At 43.0% G+C, this 16,808-nt stretch overlaps 1 protein-coding gene across 3 annotated transcripts in view; it reads right to left on the bottom strand.

Annotated features, from left to right (window-relative positions):
• The window catches only part of RPTOR (regulatory associated protein of MTOR complex 1), a 496,675-nt gene that overhangs the window by 165,199 nt on the left and 314,668 nt on the right, over positions 1-16,808 (bottom strand). For all 3 annotated transcript variants that reach the window (XM_033960074.1, XM_033960072.1, XM_033960073.1), the window contains exon 10: positions 10,718-10,793. In XM_033960074.1, the coding sequence (XP_033815965.1) occupies positions 10,718-10,793 (76 nt within the window). The remainder of the gene's footprint in view (positions 1-10,717; positions 10,794-16,808) is intronic.

Raw genomic sequence — 16,808 nt, 5'->3', positions numbered from 1 at the left:
CCTTGCACAGAGAAAACGGAGCAATGGATAGCGTCAAGGGCAAAATAGGTTCTGCTGTGAGAAACGAAGGGACCACCGAGATGGAAGGAAAGGAGACAAATAGTCAAAGAGCTCACAACAGCTCCTTTTGTATAGCATTGTTTCAAGGAGTGAAGTGGTGACATTTACATGATCGTAACTGTCAGGGAGAAGAGTGCAAGGTGAAGGTTTGCCTAGGGCGCCTAATCCTCTTGCACCAGCCCTGTGTCAACGCTATGGCACTACGCACAAGACCTTCCAGTAAAAAGCACATAAAATAGACTCTCTCAGTGAAATTAACACTAAACTGACCTCTAGAAGCACGGCAGTACCATCCTGCAATACCCCACCCTGACTGCAGATCTCTTTAGCGCAAGAACTTTGGACATTTCGCATAGGCCAAGCGGCTGCTCTAATTAAGTAGTTGAATGTCAGAGTTGAACATTATTCCTGGAATCACATGCGCATAATAATACAGTCGAGATTCAGCATGGCAGAAGACATCATACCTGCAAGCTGATGTGCACAAAATCTCTATAAATAAGAAATTTGGATAATTAGATGCACAGAACATACATAGCCAAAGTTATTTTTCTCCCATGTGCAAGAGCCATTAATCAAAGCCTGACAGGAAGAGAAAAATAATACACCAGAAGGATTTCCTAGTACAGTAAAGAGAAGGCTTGAGCTGCAGAGTCCTAAACTTCAAATGAATTCCACCCTCTAACAGAAAATTAGCTTTAAACAGAAGGATATTTTCCATCTTTGGGTATAATCTCAGAGCAATAATGCCCTCAAAGGATGCCAGGTGGCAATAAATTTGACATAGATGCCAACAGACGAGTATTTAGACAATCAGGTCAGTTTTATAGAGCTGAAGCCAGCACACACACACACAAAAAATATGCTAAAATGTGTGGTGGTTTCCAGCTGACCTCAGGAGCGGCTTTGGCCATTATCTCCCTTCCCTATCAACCAACCGGCCCTCAGCTTTCTTACCTTTGCCTGGGACTTACAGCAGCAGTAATAGCAGAGAGGAAACACAAGGCCTCGCTTAGCCTGTAAGCACATGGAGAGTCTCTGCCACATCCCACCTCCTCCAATGCAAACTACCACAACGACTAATCATTTCTATAGCGCTACTGGATATATGCAGCACTACACATCAAAACATAGAAGAGCTTACAATCTAGTTAAGACAGATAGACTGGACAAGAAGGTGCATCAATACACAGTGCTCAGGTGGTGGAATTACAGAGGGAATAAGACAAGACAGATATTGGGGCTTAGCAGGTGGGTTGTTCTAGACATACATCGCAGCAAAGTAGAAGGGACAGAGGGAATGTTACTATTATAAAAAGGATGGAGTCAGCCCAGAGGAAGGCTACTAAAATGATGCATGGACCTCGTCATAAGGCGTATGGGGACAGACTTCAAGATCTCAATCTGTATACTCTGGAGGAAAGGCGGAAGAGGGGAGCTATGATAGAGACATTTAAATAATACATGCAAAAGCAATGTTATTAGCCAAGTGTTCAGTAATAGTGGAGAAAAAGCCTCAAGTGCATTAAACTGTTTTCATTTCAGATGGCAACCCAGCGGGTTTCTAGCCATTCATGGGCAAAAAACTCCACAAAGACAAAAATGCAACTTTCAAAATGGGCACCCAATTCCCACTGTGCACAGGGAAAATAACAACAAAAAGAACAAGAGAGCAATGCTGAACTTAGATCACAGATCATTGTGCTTTATCGACATTGCTGTTAAGGCACTAGAATTCACTACTCAACGCTGTAATATGCAGAAGCAGTTCTTCCTTCCAACAAGGCTGCAACAGTGGGTATCTCCACCACTTGGCTAATAACATTGCTTTTGCATATTATCTGAATATTGTTATTATATCATTTTTCTTGAGAGACATTTAAATACCTACGTGGCGTAAATGCGCATGAGTCAAGCCTCTTTCATTTAAAAGGAAGCTCCAGAATGAGAGGACATAGGATGAAGTTAAGAGGTGATAGGCTCAGGAGTAATCTAAGGAAATACCTTTTTACAGAAAGGGTGGTAGACGCATGGAACGTCTCCCGGAAGAGGTGGTGGAGACAGATTGTGTCTAAATTCAAGAGGGCCTGGGATAGGCATGTGAGATTTTTCAAAGAGAGGAAGAGATAATGGTTACTGCAGATGATCAGACTGGATGGACCATTTGGCCTTTATCTACCGTTATGTTTCTATAAGTTTAGATGGCGAAGAGCCATCCAGGTAGTGATGTCAGACAAGCAGGTTGAAACTCCAGACTGAATGTCTGTCGAGATTTCAGATGTAGAGAGAGAGATCTGTGAGTCGTTTGCATAGAGGTGATACTGAAAGCCACGGAAGGAAATTAGAACACCAAGGGAAGACGTATAGATGGAAAAAAGCAGTGCCAGGACAGAGCCCTGAGGTATGCTGACCGGGATGGCAGAGAAGGAGGATCCACAACAGTATATGCTAAAAGTGTGATGAGAAAGATAGGAAGAAAACCATGTGATAACAGAGCCCTGAAATCCAAGTGGGGACAGTGTATTAATGAGTACACTCCCTGGCAGAGACTCAGGCTGAATGAGGCCCCATATTCACTCTCTTCTCTCTGGTGCTGCTGCAAGTCCCAGGTCAAGAGGCTATGACAGCACAGAGGTAGAGTCATACTTTCAAATGGAAACGCATAAGGATCATATATTTAGCTTTCCAGCTTATATGATTAAGCTGATTTAAAATCCACCTAAAGACCTCCAGATAACTTATCCACATATTTCTACCTGGTGGCTGTTCTTGTTTCTCCAATCCATCCAGCCATTATTAAATAGGGGTAAAGGGAATGGGACTGGTATACCGCCTTTACTGTGGGGTTTACATGGGGCAATGAAGTGTTAAGTGACTTGTCCAGAGTCCCAAGGAGCTGCATTTGGAATCAAACTCACAGCTTCAGGGTGCTGAGGCAGCTGCTCCACACCTTTTGATGTTAAATCTGGGACCTTGTCTGCTTTCCAGTATGCCCAATGCCCACTCCTATATGCTCTAGCATCTAGCTCACCACTTCTAGTACACCATGTCATACCCAGAGATTTAACCCCAATTGCTGTCCTATGCTCTAAATGTCTTGAGGGTCCCATTTACAGAATCTCTTTCTATATGTACTAACAGGGAATATGCAAAATTTCTGTGATGCAGTTAGGATGCAAAAATCTATTACCTGGGTATTTAATGGTCAGGTAGAAGGTAAGAGAAATTCACAATTTAGACAAAATACTGGATTTTCAGAGTCTACAAGCATACCAGCCATAGGCATCGAATGGGGTAGACAATGAACCTCCCCCATCTCCAAATATTGTGACTACCAATGCTGAATTGATCCTCCCACTGCCAAAGGGGAGGTAAAGGGTTAGGAAGACTAACTCGATAGTATCAGTGAAGCTGAATATTGCCATCCTTATGTTGTCAAGAAACTGTCCTCAGGGATTATAGAGTCTGTCTCCACCTCTGGCAGACACTGTATTCTACTGCTAGAGCTCCTTAAGTTTCAGAGAGAATGCAGGGTGTGCAACAGCCAAAAACACTAACGCAATTTGTTAATTAGAAGCAGAAGTCTCTTTCATCATAACATAATGTTCTATTTACCCTTAAGGGAAAATTAGGTTCTTACCGGGATAATCTTCTTTCTAGTTTAAAGGCATACGAGTCTTGAACCAGTGGATTAGTTACGAGTTGGTAGAAGGCATCATCTACATTTTTTTCTCTCTCGGCTCCGCCACCTGCACCATTGGGCTGTGCTCTATCTCTTCAGTTTGTACCAAAGCAGTTGACTAGAGAATGACAAGGAGGCAAATTTTTCCCCATCCCTACGGGAACTCATTTTCTTATCCTGTTGAGTTCTTTTCCTGCCTCTGCCCCATTCCTGCAAGTTCCGGCTTCATCTGCACAAGCCTCAAACACTTTAAAATCATATGTTATCAAGGCTTGTGTGGTTAAGGCAGAGCTTACAGGAATGGAACAGGGAAACTGAGTTCCTGTGGGGACGGGGACAAAATTGTCCCCGTACCATTCTTTACAGTTGACAATCACTATAAAAGGAGAAATAAAAGAGGCGGAATACAGAGAAATTTCTCAACCAAGCCAATTGTACTCTGCTCTGCAACGATTAAAATGCAACCAATCAATGCTAATAGGAACATAATTTAAAACAAGGTGGAAACAAATGAGCCACCTACCTGAGTGCAACCAGTACTAACACTTATGTAGCTCTCAAAGTCCCTCACTTGTCTTTTTGCAATAGAGAGTTAACTCATCCCTCTTCTGGACTGTCTAGCAGAAGAAAACATATAGAAATAGATACCAGAGAGAGAAAGCAGGCAAAATAAAATCTGATATGGTGGGCCTTCAAGACACATATGCTTTTCTTCTAGAAAGATTATCAAGGTAAGAACCTAATTTTCCCTTTTAGTGCAAAAGGCATATGAGTCTTGAACCAGTGGGACATACCAAAGCAGTTCCCTAAGTCTAGGGTGGGACAGAAAAGTCTGCTGCCAGCACGGAGGACCAAAAAAGGTGTCCATTCATGCCGCCACATCCAATCTGTAAAAGTTCTTGGACATAAGGAGGGTGGACCACGTAGCCACCCTACAAATCTGTTCAGGTGGAACTGCCTGGGCCTCTGCCCATGAGGAAGCTACACTCCTTGTAGAGTGTACTCTCAAAGAAACTGGTGTTCATTTACCACACCTGATATATGCTGGCGAAATAGCCAAATGAATCTTTTTTGAAATGGGAGCCTTAGAAGCTGGTCTCCCCAGACAGCTAGGACTTGTTAAAAAAAAGAGATGATCTGAGACGTGAAAATCATTCATTACTTCAAGATACTGGAGGACTCTTGTAACATTCAGCAATACCAAAACTTTCTTTTTCTTTGAACCCATGAAATAGAACACCGGTAGATGAACTTCCTGATTTACGTGGAAGGTTGAAATCACCTTTGGTAAAAAAAGAAGGTACTGTGCGTAGCGGTACCCAAGCCTCTGTAAACCTGAGGAAAGGCTCTCTGCAGGAGAGCGCCTGCAGTTCCGAAACCCTTCTCACTGAGGCAATAGCTACTAAGAAAACCATCTTCGCAATCAGATTCATCAGCAACGTCTCTTGTAAGGGCTCGTATGGGGCCTTATTGAGGTCATGCAAAACAGTGTTAAGAATCCAAGTGGGAAAAACTGCTGTGTCACAGACTGACATTGTATATCCTGGACATACGGATTATTCAACTGGATTCTACAGACCTATATTTTCACTTATGTATGCTGGACACTATGCTGGAAACTACAGACATATTTTCCCATAAGCCTGCCTGTACCTTGCTGTCTGTCGTCATCTACAGCCTTTTGCAATGCTAACAATGATGTTTTTGTTACCATTCCCTGCTGGGAGGATTTCCCTCCAAGGTTCTGCTGAACTGTTATCAGTGCTGTATGACTTCATGGGCCAGGCACCCGAGAGAGCCATAAAACTTTTAATGAGCAAGGAGCTCTGCTCATGTGGGTGTAACGAGATGAAAGAACTTGGTACCAAACCATGGGCTTCCTGCCTCCAGACCTAGCTATGGGAACTAAACAGCTACTTTCATCTTACAAGGACACCAGCTCGAATATGCACAGAATTGTACAACCGCTAATTAACAGATGCATGTCTCCGTGCTGAGGGAGGACAGTTCACCAGAAGTTCTCTTTTTTTTCAAGGCACCTGGTGGAAGTGAGAGAGGCGTGGACTGAGGGAAAGAGGAGTTAGATTTACATTATGTTATGTACCAATAGGGAAGTACATAAGTAGAATTCGGGGGTGGCCTTTCTTGGAACAAAGGAAGAATTTCTCTGTATAAAAACACGTGCATTCTAAGTAAAGCCAGAGAAAGATTCACTTACTTATGCTACGGGGAACTGCTAGCCCCCTGCTAAGCATATGCGTGCAAATTCTTCTCTCCATTGTATATTCTGAACTGACAATACTTTATATATTTTTTGTGCTATGCCTTGGCTGCTGTAATATTGTAACTTTTTATACTACCAATAAACAAATATTGTCTGTTTTGGAAGATACAATGCCGTCTTGTAGTTATTCCAATGAGGTCAGCAAAGCAGCCTTTTTATCTCAAGAGGATGCAGCTGCAAAGCATCCTTCAAAAATCTAGTTATATCAAGATGAGAAGCCAAATAAACTTTCTCTACTCAAGCCCTAAAGCACAAGAGGCCTGCCACATGCACTTTGAGGGAACTAACCGCCAGACCTTTGTCAAGGCCATCCTGAATGCCAGGAAAACTGACATCAGAGCCCATTCTGCTTATCACACCAGCACTGAAACATTTTCCAAATCTTGCCATAGGCTGCAACAGTGGTCCATTTCTTAGTTCTTATGAGGGCAGCCATGACCTTCTCCCAGTGACCGTCCTGTGCTAGGGCTGTGAGCTCAAGAGCCATGCCTTAAGCCCATAGTGTTCCGGATCCTCCATGGCAACTGGACTCTGAGAGAAGAGCTGGATGAAATGTCAGTTACTGTTCTTTGAATGGCCCAGTCTATTATGGTGAACAGTAATAGGAAGATATACAGTGATATTCTGTGAATTATTATCAATTGGTTAACTACTAAGTTTCACAGTTGTTAAATTTTTTATTCGTTTGTATTTTTAATCCTTATTATAGATAAATATCTAAAATTATTACGGTGATGTGCTCAGACCTGTAACCCAATAAATAGTGAAGTCACTACCATGAGTTTAACAAGGGGACCATCATTGCAACCACCTGTCCTCGACCCTCCCTAAATGATCTTATTGCTGTTCAGATACTCTGTTTGTACTTATCTGAATGGAGAGGTTTCAGCTGTTCATCGTTGTCTTTGTTAAATCTCAATGGTGACTGTGTTCTACCCAATGTAGTGAAGTTTAAAATTCAATACTGATTGTATTTATCCTCATTTATTCCCGTCCCCCCGACTCGAGTTTCGTCTACTTCGTCGGGGAGGGACACTAGAAATCTAAATCAAATCAAAATGTATTCATTATTTCTACTTTTCTTAAAAATCATGCAGATTATTACATAATGTGATCCAAGCTACATCTCTTCAAAATTCTCTTTGTATTCTTAACTAGTAACTTAATCTTATTATATTACCTAATACCGGCTCGCTGAGAACAGAGTCATTCAAAGTCTTCAGGTCATCTGGATAACTTTTCTCTGCCTGTTTACTTATATAAGGAATGAACAGGAAGAGGTTTGTCTAATTAGATCCCCGGATGTAAACACCGCCAGGGAGATTCGGTATTGTACTATGTGGCTAACCACTCAATATCCACATTCAAACCTCGTGGGATTAGGGTCTGCCAGTTATATATAAACCGCTGTTCTTTCTGGATTAGGAATTTTGAAATATCTCCTTCCGTGTTGTGAATTTGTATTAACACTGTGTATTTGAGGTCATCCAATACATGTGATTTTTCCATCCAATGAGATACCAGGGGGGCGGATACTCGATTTTTTCTTATGTTACTCAGGTGTTCTATGATTCGCGTTTTGATCATACGAATCGTTTGACCTATATAAAGTTTTTTACAAGGACATTGTACGCAATAAATTACTTTTTTTGATTCACAGTCTGTTCCCGTATTTAATCTAAAGCGTTGTCCTTCCTTCCCCGGTATCTCTATGTGATCGGTATCCAATATATAACGGCAGACGCTACATTTCCCACAAGGTTTATGAGGAGGCATGTTCTTGGTGTTGTAATGGTTTAAATTATGTTTTAATTGTTCTCCTATGTTCTTTGCTCGGGAAAAAGCAAATTTAGGTTGATTATACAAAGATGGATAATACTGCAATATTTTCCAGTGCTTCAATATAATGCGTTTTATGGCGTTGCTTTTATTGGTATAAGGCATGACACAAACTATATTTTGCTCTTCTTTCTTCTTTCGCTTGTCATGCATTAACCAAGTTCGGTGACAGTTTTTTGCCCTTTTCCATGCTTTCTTAACGGTTTTCGCAGGATACCCTCTGTGTATAAATTTACTTTGAATGACTCTGTTCTCAGCGAGCCGGTATTAGGTAATATAATAAGATTAAGTTACTAGTTAAGAATACAAAGAGAATTTTGAAGAGATGTAGCTTGGATCACATTATGTAATAATCTGCATGATTTTTAAGAAAAGTAGAAATAATGAATACATTTTGATTTGATTTAGATTTCTAGTGTCCCTCCCCGACGAAGTAGACGAAACTCGAGTCGGGGGGACGGGAATAAATGAGGATAAATACAACCAGTATTGAATTTTAAACTTCACTACATTGGGTAGAACACAGTCACCATTGAGATTTAACAAAGACAACGATGAACAGCTGAAACCTCTCCATTCAGATAAGTACAAACAGAGTATCTGAACAGCAATAAGATCATTTAGGGAGGGTCGGGGACAGGTGGTTGCAATGATGGTCCCCTTGTTAAACTCATGGTAGTGACTTCACTATTTATTGGGTTACAGGTCTGAGCACATCACCGTAATAATTTTAGATATTTACCTGTGAAACTTAGTAGTTAACCAGTCTATTATGGGCCATGGGGGAAACACATACAACAGTCCTGTCTCTGGCCATGCCGTCACTTTCAGACTCAAATATTCAGCTGAAGAAACAAAGGACTTTTTTTTGTTGTTGTTTGCCGATGCCATTAGATCGAATTTTGGATGCCTCCATCAACAAACAATGCTTCCGAAGGCTTTCAGGGGCAAAGATCATTCCACCAGGTACAAGGTTTGCTTGCTGAGATAATCAGCCTGTAGTTTGTCCACGCCCGCTACATGTGCTGCTGTGAATGTCTGTGGGTGGACTTTTATCCAGCGAAACAACAACTAGGTTTCCAGTCTCAATGGGGCACTTTTGGTGCCTTCCTGTCACGAAATGCATGCTACAGCTGTGATAATGTCAGATGACTCTAACCGCTTTACCTTCCAGGGTGTTCTTTACTGCCTTCAGCACTAGACAAATGGCTTGGAGCTCCAAACTGTTATGGACCATGTCCTCTGAGAGCTTAACTAATTGACCCTGAACTGGATGACCCTCACAAAGACCTCCCCAGACAATAAAACTGTCATCTGTCTTCTGTATCACCCAGGAGGATATGCGGAATAGGCAAGCTTTTGCCAAGGTGGAGCCACCACCCTAACCTTTGACATGCCCCCACTGTCCAGGTCAGCAGCACCTGGAGTGAATCAGTCTGTGGAGACCAATGGGCCGAGTGCATCTTGGAGAAGGCAAAGATGAGCTTTTATCTAAGGAACCACCTCTATGGTTGCTACCATCCACCCTAGTAACTGTAAATAGGACAAGAGGACATAGACTGAAGCTGAGGGGGGGACAGGTCCAGGACAAATATCAGGAAGTTTTGTTTCACGAAGCGAGTGGTGGACACCTGGAATGCTCTCCCAGAGGAAGTAATTGCAGAATCCTCCGTTCTAGGATTTAAAGGTAAACTAGATGCACATCTCCTTAAGAGTGGCATAGAGTGATACAGGTAAGGGTAAATTAGATGCACATCTCCCTTGAGAAGCATACAGTGAAATGGGGACTAAAATTATGCCAGGGTGCACCTGGTGGGGACTCCGCGTGTGCGGATCACCGGACTTGATGGACCCAGAGTCTGATCTGGAGAGGGCAATTCTTATGTTCTTGTAGGGGCTGGCATCGTCAGGGTCTCCGAATTCTGGGGGCTAAATTTCAGTTTGCATGGTTCTGAAAGGAAAACATACCATTCTACCATATTGAAACAGATTCCCAAGTACTCTAGGGAGTGTGTTGGCTCCAAATATCTCTTCCAAAAACTGATAATCTTCCCTAGGTCTTGAAGGAGGTGGATAACGTGTGCTACTGCTTTCTCACTGACAGTCTTGGACTGGGCTCTGATCTGCCAACTGTACAAGTAGGGATACATTTGGATCCCTGCCTTAAGTATGCTGCTGCCATGACTATTATCTTGTAAAATTGCGAGGTAGGGTTGCGAAAAAGAACAGAAAATCTGAGAATTGGAAATGTCTCCCCAGAACGTGAAATCTCAAGAATTTCTGTTAAATTCAGAGAGGCTAGAAACTCCTCCGGAATCACCGAACAAATGGTCTTGATCTGGAATCAAGGTATGTTTAGTGCTGCATTGATGGACTTCAGATCCAGGATTGGTCTGGGGACTTCTGGAGCACCAAAAAGCCTCTAAATCTGGATTAAAAAATAATAAAAGATCAGAGCAGATCAGAAAGACACCTTCCAACTGACATGTAGAAGGAAAACCTGAGGAGGTAGAACAGAGACAGATAAAAATGTAGATGATGCCTTCTACACAACTCGCAACTAATAATCCACTAGTTCAAGACTGGTCCTAGTGCCTTTTGCCATTATAAACCACTCGATGTGCTGATGAATACAAAAGGGATGTGCCTATCTTTCAAGGTACTAAGATTTATATGCATAAAGGTCACACAAACATTGGTCTCCAGGCACAGCTGATAAGCCAATCTCGAAATTTTGCCTGCATGACAATGCTAACTTTCCTAGGTTCCTAAGGTGCCTGAATGCCCAGCCGTGACTGCGAGCTGAAAGTGGAGAATATTTGTCTGAAATGATTCGCAAAAGCCGGACTTACCCTGAATGCTGTTCCTTCCTCTATTATTGTTGGCAACTGAGAAAGGCAAATGTCTACAGCCAGGTCCCAGGCTTGCCTAGAGAGAGAGAGAGAGAGAGAGAGAGACGGGGAAAGACATTAATACGAAACCCTAGACAAGCGGCTTTGCTTTTGATCTCACAGCGGCACAGTTGCAAGCCCCCTTCGCTTCCAGAATACATAATGGCCTTTGAAACCGTAACTGATAGCAAAGCCTCTCTTGATATCATATACAGTGCCTCTATGCAGCAAGTGTCACTCCATAAAAGCCAGACAGCTAGAAGACAACTCCAGCTTATCACAGTAACTCAAGTTAATAACTGGGCACAATTTATATTAGCAGCCCTCATAGAACCAAAAGGGTGGTAGAGGTGGTGGAGACAGGCTTGTGGGATCTCTTAGGGAGAGGAGGAGATAATGGATGCTGTGGATGGGCCATTTCACCTTTATCTACAGTCATGTTCTTATAATCAAAGTAGCAGTAAACTTAAAAGGCTGAAATAATATTCAACATACACTATGATTCCACCACAAATTCCAGTTTAGAAAATCCACAGCTAGTCAGTACAGAGTTACCCATCATTCCATTTATTTATTTAAAATATTTATTATCTGCCTAAAACCTAGGTGGCTTTGCATGCAAGCCTACTTAACCACTCCAAAAACTTTAGTGATATAGCTTTTCCTCCCACTACTCTATAGCCCCTAGGTATGCAGGCCACTTCATGCCCTTCCCATGACCACAGAATGCTGCTATAAAGACCTTCTACTCTACATCCCCAGGGGAGGATCCCACCTCCTTCCCCTTCTCCCCCCACCCCCCAGAGCAATGCTGGAAGCTATCCCACCACATCATATCACAGTATCAAGCAGTGCATACCATCACACCATCTAATATGATATCTCCTTTTGCATCCCTCTCTTCTCAACTCCCAGTATAATATTCATCCTACTTCCACTCCTCAGCACAGGACATTAATATGCCACCAAAGTATTTTTCAAGAAGTATCTGCAAGTTTGAAAGCAAAGGAGCATATTAAGGGAGAATCTTTAGCAAAGAGGATCCTTAGCTGCAAAAGAGAAAAGGAAAAGGCAGAGGTCAGCCAGATTCTGTGGTGATACACCAGGAGTCATTTGGACAGACTGGACTAATCTTACGGGGGGGATACAAACATAGAAACATGATGGCCCATCCATGGGCCATGATGGCCCATCCACAGCATCCACTATCTCCTCCTCTTCCTATAGGCTAAGGCTCTTTACACTTGCATTGTGAGGTCATAGAGCTTCATGGTTATAGAAACATGATGGCACATAAAGGCCAAATGGCCCATCCAGTCTGCCCATCCACAGTAACCATTATCTCTTCCTCTCTCTAAGAGATCTCACGTGCCTATCCCAGGCTTTCTTGAATTCAGACACAATCTCTGTCTCCACCAACTCTTCTGGGAGACTGTTCTATGCATCTACAACCCTTTCTGTATAAAGGTATTTCCTTTGACTACTTCTTAGCCTATCATCTCTTAACTTCATCCTATGCCGTCTCATTCCAGAGCTTCCTTTCAAATGAAAGAGACTCGACTCATGAGCATTTACATCATGTAGGTATTTAAACATCTCTATCATATCTCCCCTCTCCAGCCTTTCCTCCAAAGTACACTCCTCCCTCCGTATTCGCAGTGGTTAGGGATGGGACATAACCGCGAATATGGAAAAACCATGATTTTGAGGGTGAAAGCTTGGAAGCAACAATTTTGTGGATGAAAGCGTGGAAGCAAGCACCAAACTTTATCGGTATAGTACAGGTACTTTACTCTGTCTGGCAGCTGGGCTTCAACGCCAAGAAATGTAAGGTCATGCATCTCGGAAATGGAAATCCATGCAGAACTTACACCTTGAATGGAGAAACTTTGACCAAGACTACAGCAGAACGAGACTTGGGAGTGATCATCAGTGCAGACATGAAGACTGCTACTCAAGTGGAGAAGGCTTCATCTAAGGCACGGCAGATGATGGGTTGTATCAAGAGAAGTTTCGTCAACAGGAAGCCTGAGGTCATGATGCCATTATACAGAGCCATGGTGAGACCTCATAAGAACATAACATAAGAACATAAGAAATGCCATCTCCGGATCAGACCTTCGGTCCATCAAGTCCGGCGATCCGCACACGCGGAGGCCCTGCCAGGTGTACACCTGTCGTAATTTATAGTCCACCGTATCCTTACATGCCTCTCTTAAGGAGATATGCATCTAGTTTGCTCTTGAAGCCTAGGACGGTCGATTCCGCAATAATCTCATCTGGGAGGGCATTCCAGGTGTCAACCACTCTCTGAGTGAAGCAGAACTTCCTGACATTAGTCCTGAACTTGTCCCCCCTTAGCTTCATTACATGTCCTCTAGTCCGTGTCAAATTGGACAACGTAAATAATCTTCTCTGCTCTATTTTGTCGATTCCTTTCAGTATTTTGAAGGTCTCGATCATATCCCCACGCAGTCTCCTTTTCTCAAGGGAGAATAATCCTAGTGTTATAAGTCTGTCCTCGTATTCCAGTTTTTCCATACCCTTCACCAGTTTTGTTGCTCGTCTCTGCACCCTCTCCAGCAGTTTTATATCCTTCTTTAGGTAGGGAGACCAATGTTGGACGCAGTATTCCAAGTGTGGTCTGACCATTGCCCTATAAAGCGGCATTATAACTTTCTCCGATCTACTCGAGATTCCTTTCTTTATCATGCCCAACATTCTATTTGCCTTCTTTGCCGCTGCCGCGCATTGTGCCGACGGCTTCAGGGTCCTATCTATCAGTACACCCAGGTCCTTTTCTTGTTCACTCTTCCCCAGAGTTGCACCTGACATTGTATACTCGTATTCCTTATTCTTATTTCCTAAATGCATTACCTTGCATTTCTCCACATTGAACTTCATCTGCCATTTCTCCGCCCATGTTTCTAACCGACACAAGTCGCTCTGGAGTTTCTCTCTATCCTCATGCGATCTGATCGCCCGGCATAGTTTTGTATCGTCTGCAAACTTGATGATCTCACTGGATGTTCCTTCCTCCAGATCATTGATATAAATATTAAAAAGGATCGGCCCAAGTACCGAGCCCTGGGGTACACCACTAGTCACTTTCTCCCAGTCGGAGAACTTCCCATTTATGCCCACTCTCTGCTTTCGGTTTTCCAGCCATTTGCCTATCCATCTTTGTATATCCCCCTCTATGCCATGGCTTTGTAGTTTCCTGAGAAGTCTTTCATGTGGAACTTTGTCGAACGCTTTCTGGAAGTCCAAGTATATTATGTCCACCGGCTTCCCACTATCAATTTGCTCGTTCACGGTCTCAAAAAATTGGAGTAAATTCGTCAAACATGATTTCCCTTTCCTGAATCCGTGTTGACTGGGTTTCATCAAGTCGTGTGCGTCCAAGTGCCGGACCATGCTATCCTTGATCAGTGCTTCAACCATCTTGCCGGGGACAGACGTAAGACTCACAGGTCTATAGTTGCCCGGTTCCCCTCTTGATCCTTTTTTGAAAATTGGGGTGACGTTCGCTATCCTCCAGTCGTCCGGTATCTGTCCAGTTCTGATTGTCAGGTTTGCAAGTTTTTGCAATAACTCTCCGATTTCAACCTTCAATTCCTTTAAGACTCTCGGGTGAATTCCATCCGGTCCAGGGGATTTGTCACTTTTAAGTTTGTCGATCTGATAGTATATCTGGTCTAAGTCCACTTCAACTGTGGTGAGGCTGTCTTCTATTTCTCCTGCAAACACTTTCTCCGCTTCAGGTATTGTTGAGGTGTCCTCCTTCGTAAAGACGGACGCAAAGAAGGAATTTAGTTTGTCTGCGATTTGTTTATCTTCCTTGATGTACCCTTTTCTTCCCTGGTCGTCCAAGGGTCCGACTGCCTCTTTTGCAGGTTTTTTCCCTTTCACGTATCTAAAGAAGGGCTTGAAGTTTTTGGCCTCCTGGGCTATTTTTTCCTCATATTCCTGTTTTGCATCCCTCACCGCCTTGTGACATTTCTTCTGATCATCTTTATGTTTGTTCCAGGCTTCGGTTGTCTTTATGTATTTCCATATTTTGAAAGAGTCCTTCTTTTCTTTTATGGCTTCCTTCACCTGTTTGGTAAGCCATGCCGGTTCTCTTTTGCTCTTTGATCTCCGATCTTTGGAAATCCTCGGAATGTAGAGATCTTGTGCTTCTGTGATAGTATTTTTCAGTAGGGACCATGCCTGATCTACCGTTTCAAGTTTGTCCACCTTCTTTTCGAGTCGTTTTTCTACCATGGCTCTCATGCTATCGTATTTACCCTTTTTAAAGTTCAATGTGGTGGTTAAGGTTTTGGCATGTTTCCCTTTCCCGATGTCAAGTTTAAAGTTAATTACATTGTGATCACTCGTTCCCAGTGGAACCATGACTTCCACTACTGTTATCGGTCCCGTGAGGCCATTTAGGACCAAGTCCAAGGTGGCGTTGCCTCTTGTCGGCTCTTTTACCATTTGTTCCAGGAAGCAATCCCCTAGCACCTCCAGGAACTTGGCCTCCTTGCCGCAGTTGGAGGTTGCTAGTTTCCAGTCTATCCCTGGGAAATTGAAGTCTCCCAATATAATTACATTGCCTGTCTTGCATTCTTGTTTGATTTCCTCCATCATTTCTGAGTCAGTTTCCTCCGCCTGTCCTGGGGGACGATAGTAAAGGCCAATTTTCGTATCTGCTCCAAATTGACCAGGAATCTTGATCCAGAGTGACTCAAGCTTCTCTTTCATTTCTGTTGTAACCATTTCAACAGAATCTATTCCCTCCTTAATATATAGAGCAATACCTCCACCTTTCTGCCCTACTCGATCTCTTCTATACAGCTTGTATCCCTGTAGTACTGTGTCCCATTTGTTTTCTTCATTCCACCATGTTTCTGTTATGCCAATGATATCCAATATGTCATGTCTTGCTATTGTCTCTAGTTCCCCCATTTTGTTACCTAGACTTCTAGCATTCGTATACATACATCTAAGTTCCCTACGTGTTACCTTTTTGGACCTTCTACTCTTGGCCGTCTAGAATACTGTGTGCAATTTTGGAGGCCACATTACCGTAAAGATGTGCTCAGAATTGAGTCGGTTCAGCGGATGGCCACCAGGATGGTCTCGGGGCTAAAGGGTCTCTCGTACAAAGAGAGACTGAACAAATTGCAGCACTACACTCTCGAGGAGCGTAGGGAGAGGGGAGACATGATTGAGACATTTAAGTACATCACGGGACGGGTCGAGGTGGAAGATGATAACTTTCTTCTCAAAGGACCCTTGAACACAAGAGGACATCCGCTCAAACTCAGGGGAGGGAAGTTTCGTGGAGATGTCAGGAAGTACTTCTTCACAGAACGAGTGATAGAGCATTGGAACAAGCTTCCAGTACAGGTGATCGAGGCCCGCAGTATCCCAGACTTCAAGAATAAATGGGATACCTATGTGGGATCACTGCGAGAGTCCTACCAATGAATAGGGTCGCTAGGATATAGACTTAATAGAGCAGGTCAGTACAGTTAAGGGGGCCAGTAGACTTAAAAGGGGGTCAATGGTATGGGCAGACTTGATGGGCTGTAGCCCTTATCTGCCGTCATCTTTCTATATTTCTATGTTTCTAATTGGGGGGAGGAGTTGGCATGCAAAAAATCACAAATAAGTGTAAACTCGAGTGCTGAAACTGCGAATACGGAGAGAGAAGTATATACAGATTGAGATCTTTAAGTCTGTCCCCATACGCCTTATGATGAAGACCATGCACCATTTTATCAGCCTTCCTCTGGACCAACTCCATTCTTTTTATAGCAGTAATATTCCCTCTAAGCTATCTGGAAGTTCGCAACCCATGGTCTTGCTGTTTGTATGCAATCTCACTGTTTCAGGACAAGCAGACTGTGCAGGGCTCCTGTTCTGTGCAAATTAAAAGTCAAAAGACTGAAGCACATCTTTGACTGTATGACTGTGGATGGTGGACTCTCATGCAGCTTAGAGGGAACATTTCTCTTCTTTGAGAAAGATATAAAGGAATTTCTAGGACATTTGTTTATCATTT

The sequence above is a fragment of the Geotrypetes seraphini genome, chromosome 10, assembly GCF_902459505.1.
Source record: "Geotrypetes seraphini chromosome 10, aGeoSer1.1, whole genome shotgun sequence".
NCBI classification, from domain to species: domain Eukaryota; kingdom Metazoa; phylum Chordata; class Amphibia; order Gymnophiona; family Dermophiidae; genus Geotrypetes; species Geotrypetes seraphini.
This window is presented reverse-complemented; position numbering and strand designations above follow the sequence as displayed.